At 39.6% G+C, this 17,883-nt stretch overlaps 1 protein-coding gene across 1 annotated transcript in view; it reads left to right on the forward strand.

Moving 5' to 3' along the window:
- ldlrad4b (low density lipoprotein receptor class A domain containing 4b) overlaps positions 1-17,883 on the forward strand; it is a 72,861-nt gene that overhangs the window by 20,570 nt on the left and 34,408 nt on the right. The window contains exons 2-3 of the mRNA XM_036583929.1: positions 362-966; positions 17,274-17,414. Coding sequence (XP_036439822.1) covers positions 927-966; positions 17,274-17,414 — 181 coding nt within the window. The 5' untranslated portion in view covers positions 362-926. The remainder of the gene's footprint in view (positions 1-361; positions 967-17,273; positions 17,415-17,883) is intronic.

Here is a 17,883-nt window from a genome sequence, read left to right on the forward strand (position 1 = left end):
CTCTGACTTTTTCCTTACGCCCCCCCTCCCAAACTTTCTTTGTCTTTACTTACTTGCTCTTTTGCTCTCTCCTTATTTCTCTCTTCTTTCGTTCGCTTTTTTGGCCTCCTTCTCTTTTGTGTTTTTGAATTTTCTTTTCCTCTCTTTTCTTTCTTTTTCATTTCTCTCCCTTTTTCTCCTTCTCCCTCTCTTCCCTCTTTCTTTCTCCTTTTTTCTTTTCCTTCCTTCTTCCTCCTTACTGTGTGTCTCTCTCTCTTTCTCTCTCTCTCCCTCTCTCCCTCTTTCTCTCTCTCTCTTTCTTTCTCTCTCTCTCTTTCTCTCTCTCTCTCTGTCTCTCTGTGTCTCTCTGTCTCTGCTGCAGTGACGGTGTTCCAGCACTCCCCCAGTGAGAGTGTATTGACGCTGCACTTAGAAGGATGAGCTGGCATGCTGATTAGAGCGCTGCTGAGCAGGGCTCTTTCCCCTGAGAACAGTAACAACTACACACCTGCCTCCAGTACCTGAGACCTTCACTACACCTGCGTCGGCCACCAGATCTACCTGTCTGGATATCTCTCTCTCTCTCTCTCTCTCTCTCTCTCTCTCTCTGTAAGGCAGCCATGACCTGCGTGCTCTGGCTGGGGGGGTAACCGTGTGAATTGGAGGAGAGGCGTGCTGGTTGCCGTGGCGACCCCGCCCTGACCTGGAATAGATACGTTGTCTCTCTGTGCACTGCGTCGTTTCCCTGTGTCCCTGTGCTCTGCTGACCTTTCTGCACGGTGCGGCCTATGAGGGGGTCTGTTGCTGGGACATAGCTGGAGCCAGAACAAGAGAGCTATGGACTCTTGAGATGAAGATGATGGGAACGCGGTGGCTGTGTCGTCTCCAGCAGCCCTCTCTGGATCGGACCGGTTAACGACGGACACGCGCTGTGCTGGAGGAGCAGTATGCAGGAGGCTGACCTACCGGCCACAGATGCTTTCACAGGTAAGGAATGGCTCTGGAGAGTGGAGTACTGTTGAGAGACACATTTGAAGATCCTTTGATTTGTATGCCGACTCTCAAGTATTTGTTTACATTACAGTGTTTAGGCCTTTTCTGTAAACTGTATTAAATCTGTTTCTGAACGGCGGTCTAATGCTAAACTTTAAGGATACACTATAATATCGGAATAGATACGTTTTTTTAAATATTGGTATTAGACAGATGTATGACTGATGTTTCACACCGGTATTTGAATATGTATTTATCGTATTCTAGAAAAGCGCAACATTTACAATATCTGCGTTTTATCCATTTTACTGCATTTATAATCCTCTACAAATAAGTGTTACATTTCTCTGTAATGTTAAATCAGGTGGATTAGCCTCAGTTTCTACGTTTTATGAATATTTACGCAGGGCTGGGCGATATTGCCAAAAATCAAAATCTCGATTATTTTCAAATTTTTTTTATTATTTTTTTTGGTTCTTGCATAATGCCACTGGAAAAGGACAATTTCTTTTTGCACTTTAACTTAAAAGACTCCAGATGTGCAAAAATAGTAACAGCACCACCTATAATTATTAAATTAAATATCCTTTCAAGGGACTCAAACTGTGCAAGCACAACAAAATTTGTACAAAAAATTGCAATAATTAAAACATAAAAGAACTATTTTAATTAATGATATTCTTTTAAGAATAGCAAGCAGCTCCTTAAAGCTCACAAGCAACTCTCACTTTAAATAATGCGTGAACATGACCTGCTTACGTTAAGAAAAGTGCAAACCACAAAGTTCTTACAGGTTTCTTAAAAGGAACACAAGCCTATCTACAGATTGAGGCTTGAGAGACGCCATCCGAAAGGTAAAGGCCTCAGCAGACTTCTTGCGGAGACGATGTGCCGTAATTGCGGAAAAAACGAACAACTGCAGACGTCGCGCCGAGGCTTCGTTCACCGTGTCGCGCACATGGCAGCTGGGCGAACTCCACGGACGAAGACGCTACGTGACAGAGCCTCTGATTGGTCGATAAAAAAACTGTGATTGGTTGGTAAAAAAGAGGCGTGCCATTACGCAAAGGTGGACAACTTTGAGGAGCTTCGGCAGACACACTAATATTTCACTGTGAAACGCGAATTTGTTAAATAAACAATGAATACCTCCTAAATGTAAGATGCTAAGTCTCTTATTCGGCAATGCTAACTAGTAATACATACAGGTCATCTTAGGTTCACAAGAGGACAATGCTGAAGTTGGCTTTGTATTCACCAGCTTCTTATTCGAATTTTCCCATTCCACCTTAAATGGTGGCAATATTCTGAACTGAGACGTCGCCATAATTAGAACAGTAAAAGAATCGTTTTCCAACAGTCATGAAACTTATCATAAAACGTCATAGCGTCACATGGAACGTATGCGAGCTTATAAGTCTGCGAAGGCACTTTCGGCTTCGCACAACCCTCGAGAATTCCATTTCGTGTTGTTTCACTCATTGCTCCCGTTCCACTGGGTGTTTGTGTCGTAAATGCTGGAACAGGTTCGTCGTACTGCTGCGTTTGGTGGCAACTGTCTTTCGACACAACTTACACTTTACATGAATTTGTTCAACATCTTACTTTTCAAATCGGTACCAGCTGATGTTTCCACCTTTCTTTAGTACGGGCTCACGCCTCTACGAAGAGTGTTTGTTTTTTTTCTAGCGCACGCCGCTGAGGTCAGCACAGACCTGTGAGAGGCAGTGTTTTTTATTTAAGATGCGTTTTTCGTAGGTCTTGAAAATTTGAATAGTTTTTGTTGGTATTTTAATTAAAGTACAAGCAATGTAAACATGTACAAACTGGATTGTCACATTTCTAACATCGTGTGAAAACGTTAATTCGAACTAACCGAATTAATCGTGAAAATCGCCCAGCACTATGTTTACGTATCTGAAAATGTATCTGAAATATGCTGAATGTCGTCCAACGATTCTCAATCTTATTTTCCACCATTAGACACTCCTACCTTATCTTACACGAGGCCAGTCAACATGCTATAAATGTGATCAGTACATCTTCCATATTATTGAATATTACAGGGTATTGTGAATTGACTGCCTGATTAATTTAAGGCTATTTACATTTTAAAATTTTAAACTCAGTGTACAGTGCTTGATTTTGCTGCGCAGGCTGTGTACTATGCCTGACAGTGCAGCAGAGCTGTGAGCTCAGGCCCTGGGGGAACTATGTGGAAGTTACTCCAGAGACGCACAAACAGAGAGTGCGATCGATAACTGCAAGGTTAAAGAGTATGTGTGTTTACTACTCAGGGTTCAGATCAGGTGGGCACGCTGCCTCTGAACCACACAGTTTTGCTGACTTTGGGTGTCTTTTGACGTTGAATAGCGTGACCTATCGATATATACGTAACAAGATGATCGTATACTTTCTGTCAGAATATGCAGTTTAATATATTCACCACAGAATAAGGCTGAACAATATATTATTTGTTTATCGCTATCATGTTGTGGCCCTGCGCAAAGACTGCAATATGGAAATGAACCCTCTATCCAGTCACATTTCCTGTTTCACATTTCCTGTTTCGTTGTTGCATTTTGCTTTCCAGTCTAGCTGGCCTAAATTGTCACAATGCTAACTTAATGCAGTTGTGATTTATCTCTTCACCTCCCTTCCTGGAGGAGTGCTTGTCTTCGTTCCCTAGCAGATTCTAAGATTGTCAGATGTGGACAGAGAGGGCAGGCCTACCATGCTGTAAAAGGACAAAAAGGTGACCAGAAGCAGTGCTAAAAATCGAGGTTAAAGCCCATCAATATAGCATAATTCTGGACTTTTGGTTTTTAGCTTAACTTTTGCATTCAGCTCAGTATTAACTATTTTCCTACTGATCTTTGAATCTCTTCAATCCCACACACATCCTAAAATACAGATGGCAAATTAATTTGTAGACAAAGTCTTGCATTAAGTACAATTAATTTGTGGATATGACACTGAGGATGCAAGCAAATATATCATTAAGGCTTGTGGGTGGATGGCAGTCATTCAGAAACTGATTGCAGTCTCTGGCATACTTCAGTGAAGCCCTTGTTGGCTGGTTAAATAATTGCAGGGTTGAACGCTTTTGAGCACGGAGGGTAACCTTTCCAGTAGCGTTTCCACACGGACACGGATTCAACATCGTTTGCTTAAAATCCAGGCTCGGCTTGGCTTTCTCGACACAGTCCGTTCAGGGTCACAAAACCATTTGGAGGGATGATGTAAGAGCATAGCTATTCCCCAATTCGTTGTATGTTTATATTGATATTGTGCCACTGCATCCTGCATTATTTCATATCCAAAAACAAACAAAGTCCAGTTCGCTTACACAGTTGTCAAATACATGAAAGCCATGCATGATTTTAAATTCTCCATTCATAAATGTCAAAGCTATAGTCTACCAACAATTTCTAAATGTTAATGGTGCAGCTAAATAGGGGAGAGTAGCTGGTTAATATCAGCTTAGCTAGCATGCTGCCAGCCCTGCCCACCACAGAACAGGTTTGATTCCATCCGACACATTCTTTACTAACACAAGTTAGATGAAAATGACTAAAATGTGAGGAAGAAAAGCTGGGTGGCTGGTGTTAGAGGGACACAAAGCTAAAATTAAACCTTTTCTGTGGTGTTTGCCTCTGTAGCCCCCTAGCTAATGCTAATGCTGACTCTTCTCTCCATCTCTTTCATAGCTCTTGAGATCCAAACATGATTGATTTTGACTAACTGGTGCTCTGCTATCACGAAAACCTTATATCAGCAAGAGCGAAGTTGACTGATTGGTTTTGAAGTGACAGAAAGCTGAACTCGAAACTGTTCTGTAGTGTTCTAAGCTAAAGCCTGCTGGTCTAAGCTAATTTGAGCATACTGTGCCTCCCTGTTAGCGGTTAGCCACTCATTTGTCTAGTATTCTTCAGTATTTTGTGGTTCTGATTTAGCAGCACAGCAGATGGAAAAAGAAACCATAACCCGTCTCACAAGCCCAAACCAGCTTGGAACAGCACAGTAAAGCCCTAAGAACCATTTGGCTCTACAATGGAAAACATTATAAAGTCACAAGGTTGCATTTTGTTGCTGTCCAATGAAAAAATATGTATTTCCATTTTTATTTTTACTTTTCTACACCATTTAAACACAGCTGTCCTTTATATTGTGTGAAAATTTCATGATGAATGGCCTGATAGAATTGCTCCTAAATGGCTTGCAGTACTTGCTTTTCTTTAGACAGCAACAATATAAAGCTTTGTCTTTCACTTTCTGAATCTCATAGAGCCGCAGGCTAAAAAATCAAACTGAAGAACAACATGCTTTGAATGAGAGGAAATCTCTAGTCCTGCAACAGTGCAGAACAAGGGTGACCAATCATACAGTAATGCCCCGGAGATGAAGCCCTCCCTGAAGCATATGAACAGCATGTCAAAATAAGTTCTATTATGCTTGTGTGTAGGAACATGTCCAATCAGATAATGTGCTCCATGAGGTATTGGGAAAGATGAATGACACACAGCCACCCACAGCATTGCAAACAACTGAATGTAATAGATCACCCAATTGAGAAAGCTACCCAGCGACACATACAGTGACTTGTAAACTAAACTTGAAAAGGCAGGCAAACTAATCACATGAGAGATAAACATAGACTTTATCACCTCAGGGATCAAAGCTGCTTTGGTCTCAAGGTTACTCTACCACTGTCGCCTGTCAGAGTGCAAGTGCCAGGAGTGTGGCCATTTAAACAGATGATGTGCTCATCTGATGCCCAGTAGCTCAAAAGAAGAAAACTCAGACTGGCTGTATTGCTAGCTAGGGGTGTAAAAATGTATTATTGTGATCTATCAATCTGTCCTTCTAATCTTAAAACAAATAAGTTATTGCCATGTCCTCCCAAAAAAAGCTGCTCACAGTGGAGTCACTCACATTATGTTCCCCTTCAAAGACACACTAACATACACATAAACAACTACGCAGACACACCTCGGCTGCCTTGCAAGTTTCTTTTTCATGTGCATCTAAAGGAATGGAAGGTCAAAGGAAAACAAGTGAAAAAACAGGAGTTCAAAACATTGTTAAAATACAAGAGTCTACCATGCAAGACCTGGTAGACCACCAAAACTGTCACCATCAGATAAACTCCACTCTTGCTTCAGGACAGAAAAAATCCACAGATATTTGTGTCCATTTTTCCACTGTGAGAAAATGACTAAATGGATGTGTAGCTGTCAAGAAGCTGTTGCTGAGAAAAGTAAATGGACAAAAAAAGGACATTTACACAAGAATACTGAAACTTTAGGTTTTGTGGACTGGATAATTATGTACTGGTAAATTTGGATTACTTGGATAGCAAAAAGCAGAAAATGCAACCAGCTTCTAAGACTGAACTTTGAAGTGCTAGGAACTGGAAACTAATGAAGGCAGAGGGTGGACACACTAAATAAAAAAGTATTATGTTTAGTTGTTGAGTTGTTGCTGTTGAAATATATATTTTCTGCTTTTTTTCCTGGTGCTGAAAAATAAAAACTTCTGTTTATTGGCCGTTTTGACTAAAAAATGAAATAAAAGTAAAGGTGATCTCTGACTTATCACAGTAAGGTATCTGCTTGTTTATAAGCTAAAATAAAATTCTCTTGAAATGAATAAATTCTGAAAAACTATTTTCTATAAGCTTTATCCAAAATTGTTATCTATATTCCACTACTGTGTAAATGGTTCTACTACAAATTTGTGTATTCAGTTTTCAAAAAAAAAAATCTGAATGCTACTTAATTAATCAAATTGGATTCTGGGGAAATTTGAGTTTTCATAGTGCAAGGAAATGTTTCCTACAGAACTGTAACGAAATTGTTCTCAGGTCAGAGATTTACACCCCTAGTGGTTGTCTAATCAAACTGAGACACTACGTTATGATTGAGTGCATTAGCATAAACTTTAAAGGATGATTCTGAACAGATGCTTGGTAGGAGACAGCAGTTAAGCATGGAATATGAGTTGTGTTTCCACTGTGCATACCAGCGAGTACATACAGCCCGTATATAGACAGAATCTGGCAACCTGTGTGTGCTTCGAGTGCATCATTGAGGGACTGGCGTATCTGGTGTCAAGCCATGCAGTGCGTATGGCACACAACAGCTTCTGTGCCTCAGACAAAAGGCTGCAGTGCATGGTTTCATTGACAGGCATGCTAGCAACTTCAGCAAATGCTGTACTATTCAGTTTGAATGTAGCTGTGGAGCATTCTTCTGACCTTCTCCAGGCACAGGTTTATGAATAAGGAAGTACAGACACATTGGCCAGCACATGGAAGGGGTTTATCCCATGACGGGAAAGCAAGCAGACAGGGTGTGTTCTCTCAGGAAGCAACCAGATACACGAGAAGGAATTCGGGTGTGCTGATGCAAGATTTCTAATTCACCTTGAAGACTAATCATATTATGGGTTCTATCAGCACTCAAGTTAAGTCTGGCTGGCAATTAGCCAGTCCCTCTTGAAATGATACACACCTGAATGTCCTGGTGTAAAAGACGCACTTATGTGTCTGTGTAGTTAATCAAGATTACATTTTCCAAAACGACCCTGTAAGACGAACCTGAAAGTGCTGTTTTCTGATCACTAAGCTGCAGAGCCAGTGTGATGAAGAACGTATATTAGTGAGAGCAGCAAAGGAGAGACCGGAGTGCAACACCATTGGTTTATATATGCTACTAGAGCTGGCGTATCTTTATCGATGGGTATCGGAATTAGATCAGGATCAGCAGACAATGCTAGATCAGATATCAGAAAAAAAGGAATGGGTCTGATGCAGTCCTGTAACAAATCTATCCTGAAATAGTACATACTTACGCTGTGCGATGTAAGGTTGTTAGCTGTGTTTCCTCCTGAAGGGTAGTAGTTTTACTAGTTTCAGCATAATAGTCAGCTTTTAGATGCACATTCTAGGTGAACTGCTTCAAATATATTTCGTTTGGATGCTCAGTTGGAAGCAGCCAAAAATAAATTTAGCTGATCTGTTAAAAAAATTAAATAAAAATAAAAAACATGTAACTTGAGAAGGGGTGTTAAAACTTTGTTGCATATGACTGTATACCAAAATTTGCATCAAAATACCAAAATTATAAATAACTGATATGCATAAACTGAATTTTCCCTTTAAAGAAGTCAAAATGTCAGTTTGGCTAACTAAAGAGCAATTAATTTTACTCATACTGCAATTTAGTCAGGGGGAAGTACTGGAAATGTGCCTCATATGTTCATCTAGCCCATACAGCCATATTTCTGAAAAAGTGTTCAAGCCATCTCTTCTTTAATGCTGTAGTTATTACCTTTCCTAGGCATTAGCACGCTGGTGGAATAAAAGAGAGTTGCCTGGATAGAGTTGTGTAATGTATATAAGATTGTACGTGGGGCTGTCAGTGTCTTAAAAATGATTTAACTCAGGTGAAAGATTTTCACAAGTTATTCTACCAGAAGAAGGTCCACAGATTTGGTTACTCCTTGTTTTAGATGTAAAGTGGGAAGGGACACTTTTAGGTATGTAGCAGCAACTTTGTGGAGCTGGTTGCCTGGAAGTCTTAAAATGGTTGACAGCTTGTGAATGTTTAGATATGCCATTAAGAAATGGTTTAGTGGAAGAAGAAGAAAAATAGGTATTTAATGGTTAGTTTTGGTGATGAGTATTTTTTTTATTATTGTTAATTTTAAATTATTGTATTGGCATGTACAGTGATTTATATGTTGGTGCCAGGCTTGCTATGTCATATCTGCCGCCTACTGTTGGATTTGTTTAGTTAAGGGACTACAGTGAAAATAAGTCATCAACTTCTGTGTGTTATCCTTGACTATTTCTGTTTTTTAAATATATGCATTGCCTCTTATGAAATGTGGCGAATGCTGTTTGTTTTAAAATAAAAAAATAGTGTAATAAATTATAAGTCAATTGATTTTCCCTCCAGAAGAGAAAATTGGGCAGATTGTTCCTTTTAAATGTAACAAATCAATTACCACATTTAAAGTCAGAGCCGTTTACTCACAAGGATTGGGAGAGAGTAAACTACTGAGAGGAGCCTCTATGAATCATGTGAGGGGAGGAAGTTGTGACTTCTCTTAAGTATAATGTGATTTATTAGTCACAAAAGACAGACAGCCAGGCTGCTTGAAGGGGGCAAAAACAGTTTTTATTTAAAAAAAAAAAAGAAAAAAAGGTGATGTAAAGCAATCACGACAGTAGATTGGCACGAAATATCATATGATTTGTATTCCTCTGTATTTATCCCTACTGTTCGTGCCTTACAGTATATTATAAACAAACTACTGAAATTTAAAGTGACTTTAAAGGAAGATTCTGTCAGTATTGTTAAAAAAAAAAAATCTGTGTAATGTTGAAATGTAAACAGTCATTCACAGTGGTTTGTAGTGAAATGGTACATTGTACAGAAACTTACTGACAAGGATTTTATTTACAGTGGTGGTGATAGAAACCAGGCGTTTCAATGTCTACAATTCAGATAGCCATTTTATTTATTATCCACAATGACCAGTGAACTTGAAAATGCTGAGTTTAAAAAAAAAAACAAAAAGAAAGAAAAGAAAAAGTTCTTGTCACATCAAAGCTCTTTGTATTACTGTTTACAATTCAGCCTTTTAGATATGCAGAAATTTCAGTAAGAAAAGTAAAATGCAGAAAGTCAGTAGAATTCCCCTTAAGCATTTCCAATTCAAATGCGAAGTCCAATCGTTAATGATAGACTTTGGGAATGCCATGATTCCTTAGAAAAACCCAAAAAACACTCACATTTGAACATCTTGACCAACCTCAGATGTTCAGAAAAGCAAATGTACTACTAAATGTAAAATGTTCCTTGTCTTCCCTTCAGATTTCGTTACACAGGAAAAATGCTTTTGGGAATTGACTCACTTTCACCAGAACAAAATGATGATCCCTTTGCAAATGGTATAACATCACATGGCTGCTTAATTCTCATACATACCCATTCTATGTAGCGGTAAAAAGGATGTTAATGTTGCGTTGCTCAAGAGTTTAAGTATTGTCAGGCACTGCTCTGTGAAGCAAAGCAGTCTGCTTCAGTGAATTAAAGTATGCTGATACTCATTTACATACCTAACTCTGACAGTAAGTGTTTCAGGTTTGCGGCTGCTAAAATATTTCACAGAGCTAGATTGAATAAGGCCATGTGAGCAGTTGGAAATGTAGTTGAGGCTTGGCCATTGTCCATGTAGTGGAGATGAGTTTCATTGGGAGGAGCGTTAGAGAGCTCACTGTTGAGAGAGCGAGAGCGAGAGAGAGAGCGAGAGAGAGCGAGAGAGAGTGAGAGAGAGAAAACACTGTTCCTGCAGTGGACGAAAGAGAGATTTTTGCCTCAGGATATTGGAAGCCAAGTTCCTGAACTATTTATTGGCTACTCCCTACCCTCCCATGCCTTCTCTGCCTTTCCCTCTTCTTTTCTCATTCTTACTTCCCTCTTTGTCATTCCTTTATCATTTTTTTCCCAGCATGTCAGACACATGTACCGTTCTCTCTTTGCATTCCTCAGTTTTATTTGGCTTTGTCTCTCATGATGCTACACCCTTTTCCCCTCAGTCAGTCCTTCTTCGGCCCTCCTTTTCCTATTCCCTCTCTCCAGCAGCCTGTGTGTTTTCTCCCCTGCCTGGAATGGAATGCAGGGGTAGAGGGAAGCAGATACACAGCAGCATACTAAACCACTCCTTTCAGTCTGCTGCACAGTAGAGGCAGTAGAGAGATCTTTCCATCTTTCTCTATCTCTCTCTGTCTCTATCTCTCTCTCTCTTTCTCGGGGTGTGTGTGTGTATACACATGGTGCATGGCCAAAACTATGTGGCCACGTGGTATAGTCATTGTTCAGGTGTTTCAGCCACACTCAGTACATCACATTAAACACCTAAACTCAATAACTATGAGTTACAGAGTTCTAAACATGACACTATTATAAGATGCCCCCTTTTCTACAGGTCCGTTTGTGAAATTTCTGCCCTGCTAGATCTGCTGCATTCAACTGTAAGTGTTATTATTGTCTAGGAGCAACAACAGCATAGCCACAAAGCAATAGACCACATAAACTCACAGTGTGGGGCCGCCAAGTGCTGAAATGCGTAGCGTGTATGAAATTGCTCATCCTCTGTTGCATCTCTCGCTACAGACTAACATCAGCACAAGAACTGGGGAACTTTATTAAAGGGGTTTACATGGCTGAGCAGCTGCACACAAGCCTAAGATAACTACGCACAGTGCCAACTGGAGTAACTGAAAAATCACGCTTCACTATCTGGCAGTCTGGTGGATGAATCTGGATTTGTCAGACACCAGAATGCTTTGTGCTAACAGTTTGGTGGAGGAAGGATAATCGTCTAGGGCTGTTTTTCAGTTTTTGTGCTTGGCCCCTTAAATGCAGGGAAGGGAAATGTTAAAAGAGGAGGGAGGACTCCATATTAATGCAGATCATTTTGGAATAGGATGTCCAGCGAGCTCAAAAAGATGTGATGGTCTGGTGTCCACATACTTTTCGCCATATAGTATAGATGGAAAGACAGATCGATAGATATTTATACATAATATTAGACATGGTACGACATGGCTTTTTCTTTCTTTAAAAACTACTAAGCTTTACATTTAGCTATTTTTTTTTTTTGAGTTGAAGCACTTCACTCAAGGTGAGCATCTGAAAGCATCCATGACCCCGCAGTAAGAAATACTCAGGTACCACGCAGTGTGAGCAAAGGGAACAGATTTAAACATTTTTCCTGCAAATTTCAGTGCATTTCCATTTAGTTGCTGAGTTTATTATGTTGGAAAATAATCAAATGTACTGTAATTGGGATATGTGCTTATTGTCATTTAAAGTATCCCAACTCTTGCATAGGACTATATAAATGTATACAAGGCCTATCTAGCCTCTTTAAATACATCTGATTCATACTTTAGATCCAACAATGTTTTCGTTAGCGAAGAGATTTTATTTTACAGTTTGAGAATGTTTGATGGGCATACAAGGTAACATTTGGACTACCTAAGTCTGATAAGCTTCATCACTTAACATGACCAAGAAGCGCCTACTTTGACAGAAAGGGGACCTTTAACTGGCATGCAATCAAACGAACAGTTGTTTTTATGTAACTATTTCATGTAATTATGTGATTATTTCATACAGCCACGGGCACTCACAGTTTACCAGTGCAGCAGGGCAGAGATTTGGTGAGCTGACTTGTTGAGCTCAGTGGCATAGAATGTCACCATTTCCTACAGTATAACATGTTCTACTGTCAGTGTTTGTCTTTGAGATTGCATGGCTGTAAGCTTTTTGTTCATGCAAACTTTAACAATTAGTTACTGAATTAATTGTTGTTAATGTGTGGTTGAACATGCTGTAACCTTCACCTTTGACGTGAAGCGACAAGATACTTTCTTCATTTTTCCGATGTCTGTTGTTGCTTGCAGTAACTGGAATGGTTGCTGGGTTAGCCATTGGCGTGTACCCATGAAAACCCATGCTGACATAATGAGAGTGATATCATTTGGGTGGGTGGAGTATCAGTGTTAACTGCATAATGTCTGGCAGAGTAAAGTAGCTCTACGCCTTAGATGAGCACTTTAAAATGGTATTGTGGGGAGGGGAAATTTGTGAACAACATGTTAAAGCCCAATAGAATGTTTCACATTTGCTGGTTAATTGGATTTGTGGCGACGCAGTAATCTGCTGGTCAGAACTAAAGTGAGTCATTCATCCAGTGTGCCCTCTGCCCACATAATGCTGTATGTCTAACAGTGGCATGGGCGTCATTGCCATCTTTCGACAGTAACCTAGACAAGAGTAAACACTAGAAGCACAGATTTGTTTATTTAATTTAATTTGTTTTTGTTTTTTGAGTTTAGTTTTGGCAGTTGAAATGTGTAGATGTGTTGTGAATGCCAAACTGAAACGTATTTACTTACACCAAAACAGTAATACATAAATGCAGCGGCAAAGGGTGACTGTTAGAGCTAGGCCTTCAGTTTGGGCCATAAATGAGAAAGTTCAAAGTTAAGGAAAAAAAAGCATATCTATGATAATATCTGCTAGTGCCCCTTTTCTAGTACTGTGTTAGTACTAAGTTAATGATAATTCACTTAGACATTTTTTGGCTAAACATGAACATTTAAGGTGAAAGACATTCATGCTTTGTTTGAAGCTTGTACCAGATATATTAACATGTTTTATAGTGAAGCAGTTTAGTGTCTCATTCAGTAGAGATCCCGGACATAGAGCTGCTGTCGTTTTCCATTTCTAACGACTGAAGCCTGGTTAGACTACCCCTCTTATTTACAATCAGTGATATATCTTGAGCTACCAGAAGGCCCTGAGAGACTTTTCCAAAATTGGTCCCTTTGGAATTTAAAACATGATGGGTTGGTTCCACGGTTAATCTGACACGTTAGGCCTTCAGCTCCCGAAGTCCTCACCAATGGGAGACCTCACTTGGCTGTATCTACACCTAGATACCATGGCCAAAAAAAGGTTTAACCCTTTGTTTTATAATCAAAACTTTTCAAGGAAATAAGAGTATTACTACAATACTCATCCCCAGTGCATAAATGTGATTGTATGGATTACACTTAGGATCTGATTCTCATGAATGACACTGTGAAAAATGTCCTTGCTGCTGTGTTAGGATAGTGAGTGTAGATTTTTGTATATACTTTGTGCATGTTGCTCTTAAAGGAAACAGGACTGCTTTACTGAGTAACAGGTTTGTCTCATACAGGTGGTGTTGCCTGAACAGCAAGACCATCTGAATCCCAAGATCAGTGAAGCCAGAATCAGTCCACTCATTTTAATTCCAGTTGGAGATTGCTTTATGTCCTAGGTATAATTGTAAAACTCATGACTGTTGGAATTGAAACCATTTGAAACAGCACTGTTTTGATCTGAGTCTTGTTGTTCGGAGGAGAATTCCTGAGATGTATTTATATCACACCCACTAAAATAATATTCTGTCATTGAGTGTTGCGATGTTCTGTTAATCTTTTTTGTGGTTTGTGTTCTGGTTGTGAGACTTGAAATTGCAAGGTCACTGGGTGCAAGGAATTGAAATTGTGTGCATGCGGGCGTGTATGCGTGGTGGTACGACTCTGACAGAAGGAGCCACTAATGACTGACTGGTCTGCAGAATATGTGACTTAATGCTAAAGATGACATCTGCTGTCTTATTACACCTCAAGACCTGCTTTCCACAGCCAGCCTCGACAGATTTAGATTCCGATGATGTCCTTAACCAGCCGAGCTGGCTTGGTTGAGAACTCTCATAGTAGAGTTTCAGTTTAAATTTAAACAGATACTGTGTCTTTTGACAAACATATTGTCGCTGTCCAAAGAAAAACAAGCATCTCCAAAACAGTAACTTTACAAGAGAGGGCAAAAACGTTCTTTACTTTAAGTTAATAGAAAGATGTGTTATTCTAAGCAATTTTGGAGCGTTTCTATTGGTCCAATCATCATGAAATTTTCACACAATGTAAAGGGCGTGCTGAGCTCCAATGATGCAGAAAAGTAAAGTTCACAATGGAGATACATTTTTTTCATTGGACAGTGACTATATATATATATATATATATATATATATATATATATATATATATATATATATATATATATATATATACGTTTAAAATAATTAAGTAACTGGACTAACTGCTCTAACTAGTGTGTTAGATAATGAATGTATTTTCACTGATACAAATTTTTGGTCCAATCTCAATATTGCATGGATCATATAAGTTTATTAAACAGTTATCTCCTAGTGTGAGTGTGGTACTGATTTTAAAGTATTCTTAAGTTATGATTTTAAATCTTAGTTTTAGTTTTTTTTATCTGGGAACTCAAGGCTACTTTACTATAGATTAGTGTTTTTAGCAGCACTTTTTCTTCTCTCTCTCTTTTGTTAATTGAAGTGTCTTGTGTTATACTACAGCTTTGACTAAGCTCCAGCTCAGATGCAAATGAGCATTCATTGCTTTATGAATGACCCAGTAGCGTCAGAATGGCACTTCTGTAACAACAGTATTATGTTCTGACAGTATCGTTGCAGACAGCAGTATCAGGTTGTCATACTGACATTTAACACTCTCTTGATCTGCCGATAGTAAAGTACGGCCTTAAATGCATCTTGTCAGACGCAGATCATGCCCTTTATGGCATTTGCAGCTAATGTTGATATATGCTTTGCTTAGCTTAATCTTTTTTGCTTACCAGCGCTTTGTAAATCACACTGCTTTCAGATGTCCTTGGAGATTCATAATCAGTGAATATATAAATTCTGCTTATTATGGGTGTAACAATTTCAGTACGGCATTAAAAATCCACAAATGAATGTTCAAAACAGTGTGTTGAAATTTAAAAGTCTTTCGCTGATATGCTTCTCAGTCTTTTATTTGAGAATAATATCAGTCATAAAAAAAAGTTTTTCACAGACCGAATTTGTTTGTGTGTTTTTTTTTCCCTAAATATTTCAAATGCAGGAAATAAACTGTAGTTGTGCATTAAAATGTGCAGATGTGTGTCCTCTGTGGGAACTTACTGTCACTTTAAAGAATCTACCAACAGATTTGACTAGGGGTGTCAAAACTTTCACATATGGCTATGTGTTGAAAGTTTCTGGACTCGAACAAGAAACAATGCCTGACGATTCCTGTGAGCTGTAGAGCTAGGATTTTTCTGATTGTTGCCCCAGCCAGCATGTAGGGAGAGCAAGTAAAGTAGGCAAAAAGGTAAAGCTGATCGAAAGAGACGGAGAGAAAAAATGAATTTTACAGAGCAGCAAAGCATGTGAGGGAGAAGCCCAGGCAGGTGGGGAGTGACTGAGCAGAGCACTGGCGCTTCAGTAGACATTCCCTCAAACGCACGGACTGATGGACAAGCAGGCATCCGGACAGAGAGGCATTGCCATGGGGAATGGTCATGCTGCTTTGGTCTCTAAATAGGACCTCTGTTTTCTTTCCTCCCTCTGTCTAGACGAGTGAAGAACAAGCTGTTGTGTTATGTGGAGGAGAAAAGGGCCGTGTCATTAGGAGCTTGTCCCTGGAGCTGGGGTCAGGCAGATTATAAACAGCCTTCTGTGGTGAACACTGCTCATTTCAGAAAAGATGAATGTTGTGGTTACATATAGAGGGAGCTTTAGGTGAGGTATACATTATGAGCAGTCCTCCTCCTGTAGCTTTATTTGTGTGATTTTGATTCACAGCACCACAATAGGGAAGTCAGCATTTCACATAACCTTTGCCTTTTAATTTATTTGTACTTTCCACCCCCAGTGGAACTTACCTCGCACACAGTCTTACAGAGACACTTTGCTCTCCCACAGTTTGCAGCAGCATTATGTTCAACATCATTTCAAAAAAACAAGCCTTCCATTATAGAAGAATCTTCGGTCTGATAGATGGATTGAACTGCTATATGCAGTATGTGCTGTTAAAGGAAGGAAGCATATTAACTCGAATTGGTTATCAATCCTTGAAACACATCACATTCTTTTTTAAACTTAATAAAAAAAACTAGTTTAGCTATTATGCTAGCTACAGCCTAGCTAACAGTTTCAAGTTGGTTTACCTTTTTCTGTTGAACTTTCAACACTTTTTCAATTCGGTCCTTCAGAATGAAGTTTTTCTGTAGTCAAAGGCTTTTTATTTGAAGCTGCATCAAACCTGACAGATTTTTTGTAGGGGTGTACTTCTGTACAATGCAGTGCCTGCAGCTTATACAGAGACAAAAATTTTCTAATGAAGACTCGAGACATGACTCGGACTTGCACCCCAGGGACTCAGGACTCGGCTCGGACTCACATGATACAACTTGTGAACATCTCGGGTTGTCAGGGACATTGGTTAAGGAAAAAAAATAATGAGTCATATACTTAAAAAAAGCAACAGCACCCTGTGTTTGTAGGATACACATAGGCATTCCGTTAGATTGCATTATGGTTTCTATTGTTTCATTGCACCATAAAAGAAGAAATTTGTGTCCACAGACAAAACTTTACATGCTTGTGACACTGTGGTTGAGCAAAGGTGACAAAATGGCTGAAGGCATAATGATTTGATTAGTCTATGAATCAAATAATAGTCAACAGATAATAGAAATAATCATTTATTTGCCACCCAAAGTGATTTAGATCTTGTTAAGTGTTCGGTTGAAGGGCAACTCCAGTCAAGACACATTTAATTCTAACAAGTTTTAAATTTGATGCAGTAGGTTTTAACCATGCTCTTCGTTCTCCCTCTTCAGAGTGCAAGTTCCTGTGCACTAATGGTCGGTGTCTGGACCTCGGCTCGCTGGTCTGTGATCAGCTCAACCACTGTGGAGACAACAGTGATGAGGAGAACTGCCCCGTGTCCACCCAGCACCCTCCGCCTGCCATCCTCTACTGTGAGTGGCTCTCTTTGTCTTTATTTTCTGTTGCTCGTCACCCTCTTTCATATCTGCTTTGCTGTTTTGTTCTGGTTCTTGCCTTGTTTTCCAGGTATGTAAGTCGTATGACCCCTTAATGCCTTTGCTACTCATTAGTTTGCATCTCATCAGGATGCTATATACACTGTGGCCCTGTAGCCATTTGCGGTTCTATGTGTTGGGATGAAGCTCAGTGTTCAGATGAGGCTCTCTGTCCCCTTCCCTTCTTGTTCTTAAATGCAGAGAAGAGAGAGAGAGTGTGTTTTTCCAGCTCAGCTACATCAATAGACTGGGTGAAGGACAGCAGGCAGAGGCAGTGGCAGCCAGCCAGTTCGCTTTGATGTGCACTAGCCCTTTGTTACCACCAGTTTAAGGACACCAAGAGAATGGGAAGGAGAGTGGAGGAGAAAAATAATAAAAAAAAACCTTAAAAGCAGTATACTTATCT

The sequence above is a fragment of the Colossoma macropomum genome, unplaced genomic scaffold, assembly GCF_904425465.1.
Source record: "Colossoma macropomum unplaced genomic scaffold, Colossoma_macropomum, whole genome shotgun sequence".
NCBI classification, from domain to species: Eukaryota; Metazoa; Chordata; class Actinopteri; order Characiformes; family Serrasalmidae; genus Colossoma; species Colossoma macropomum.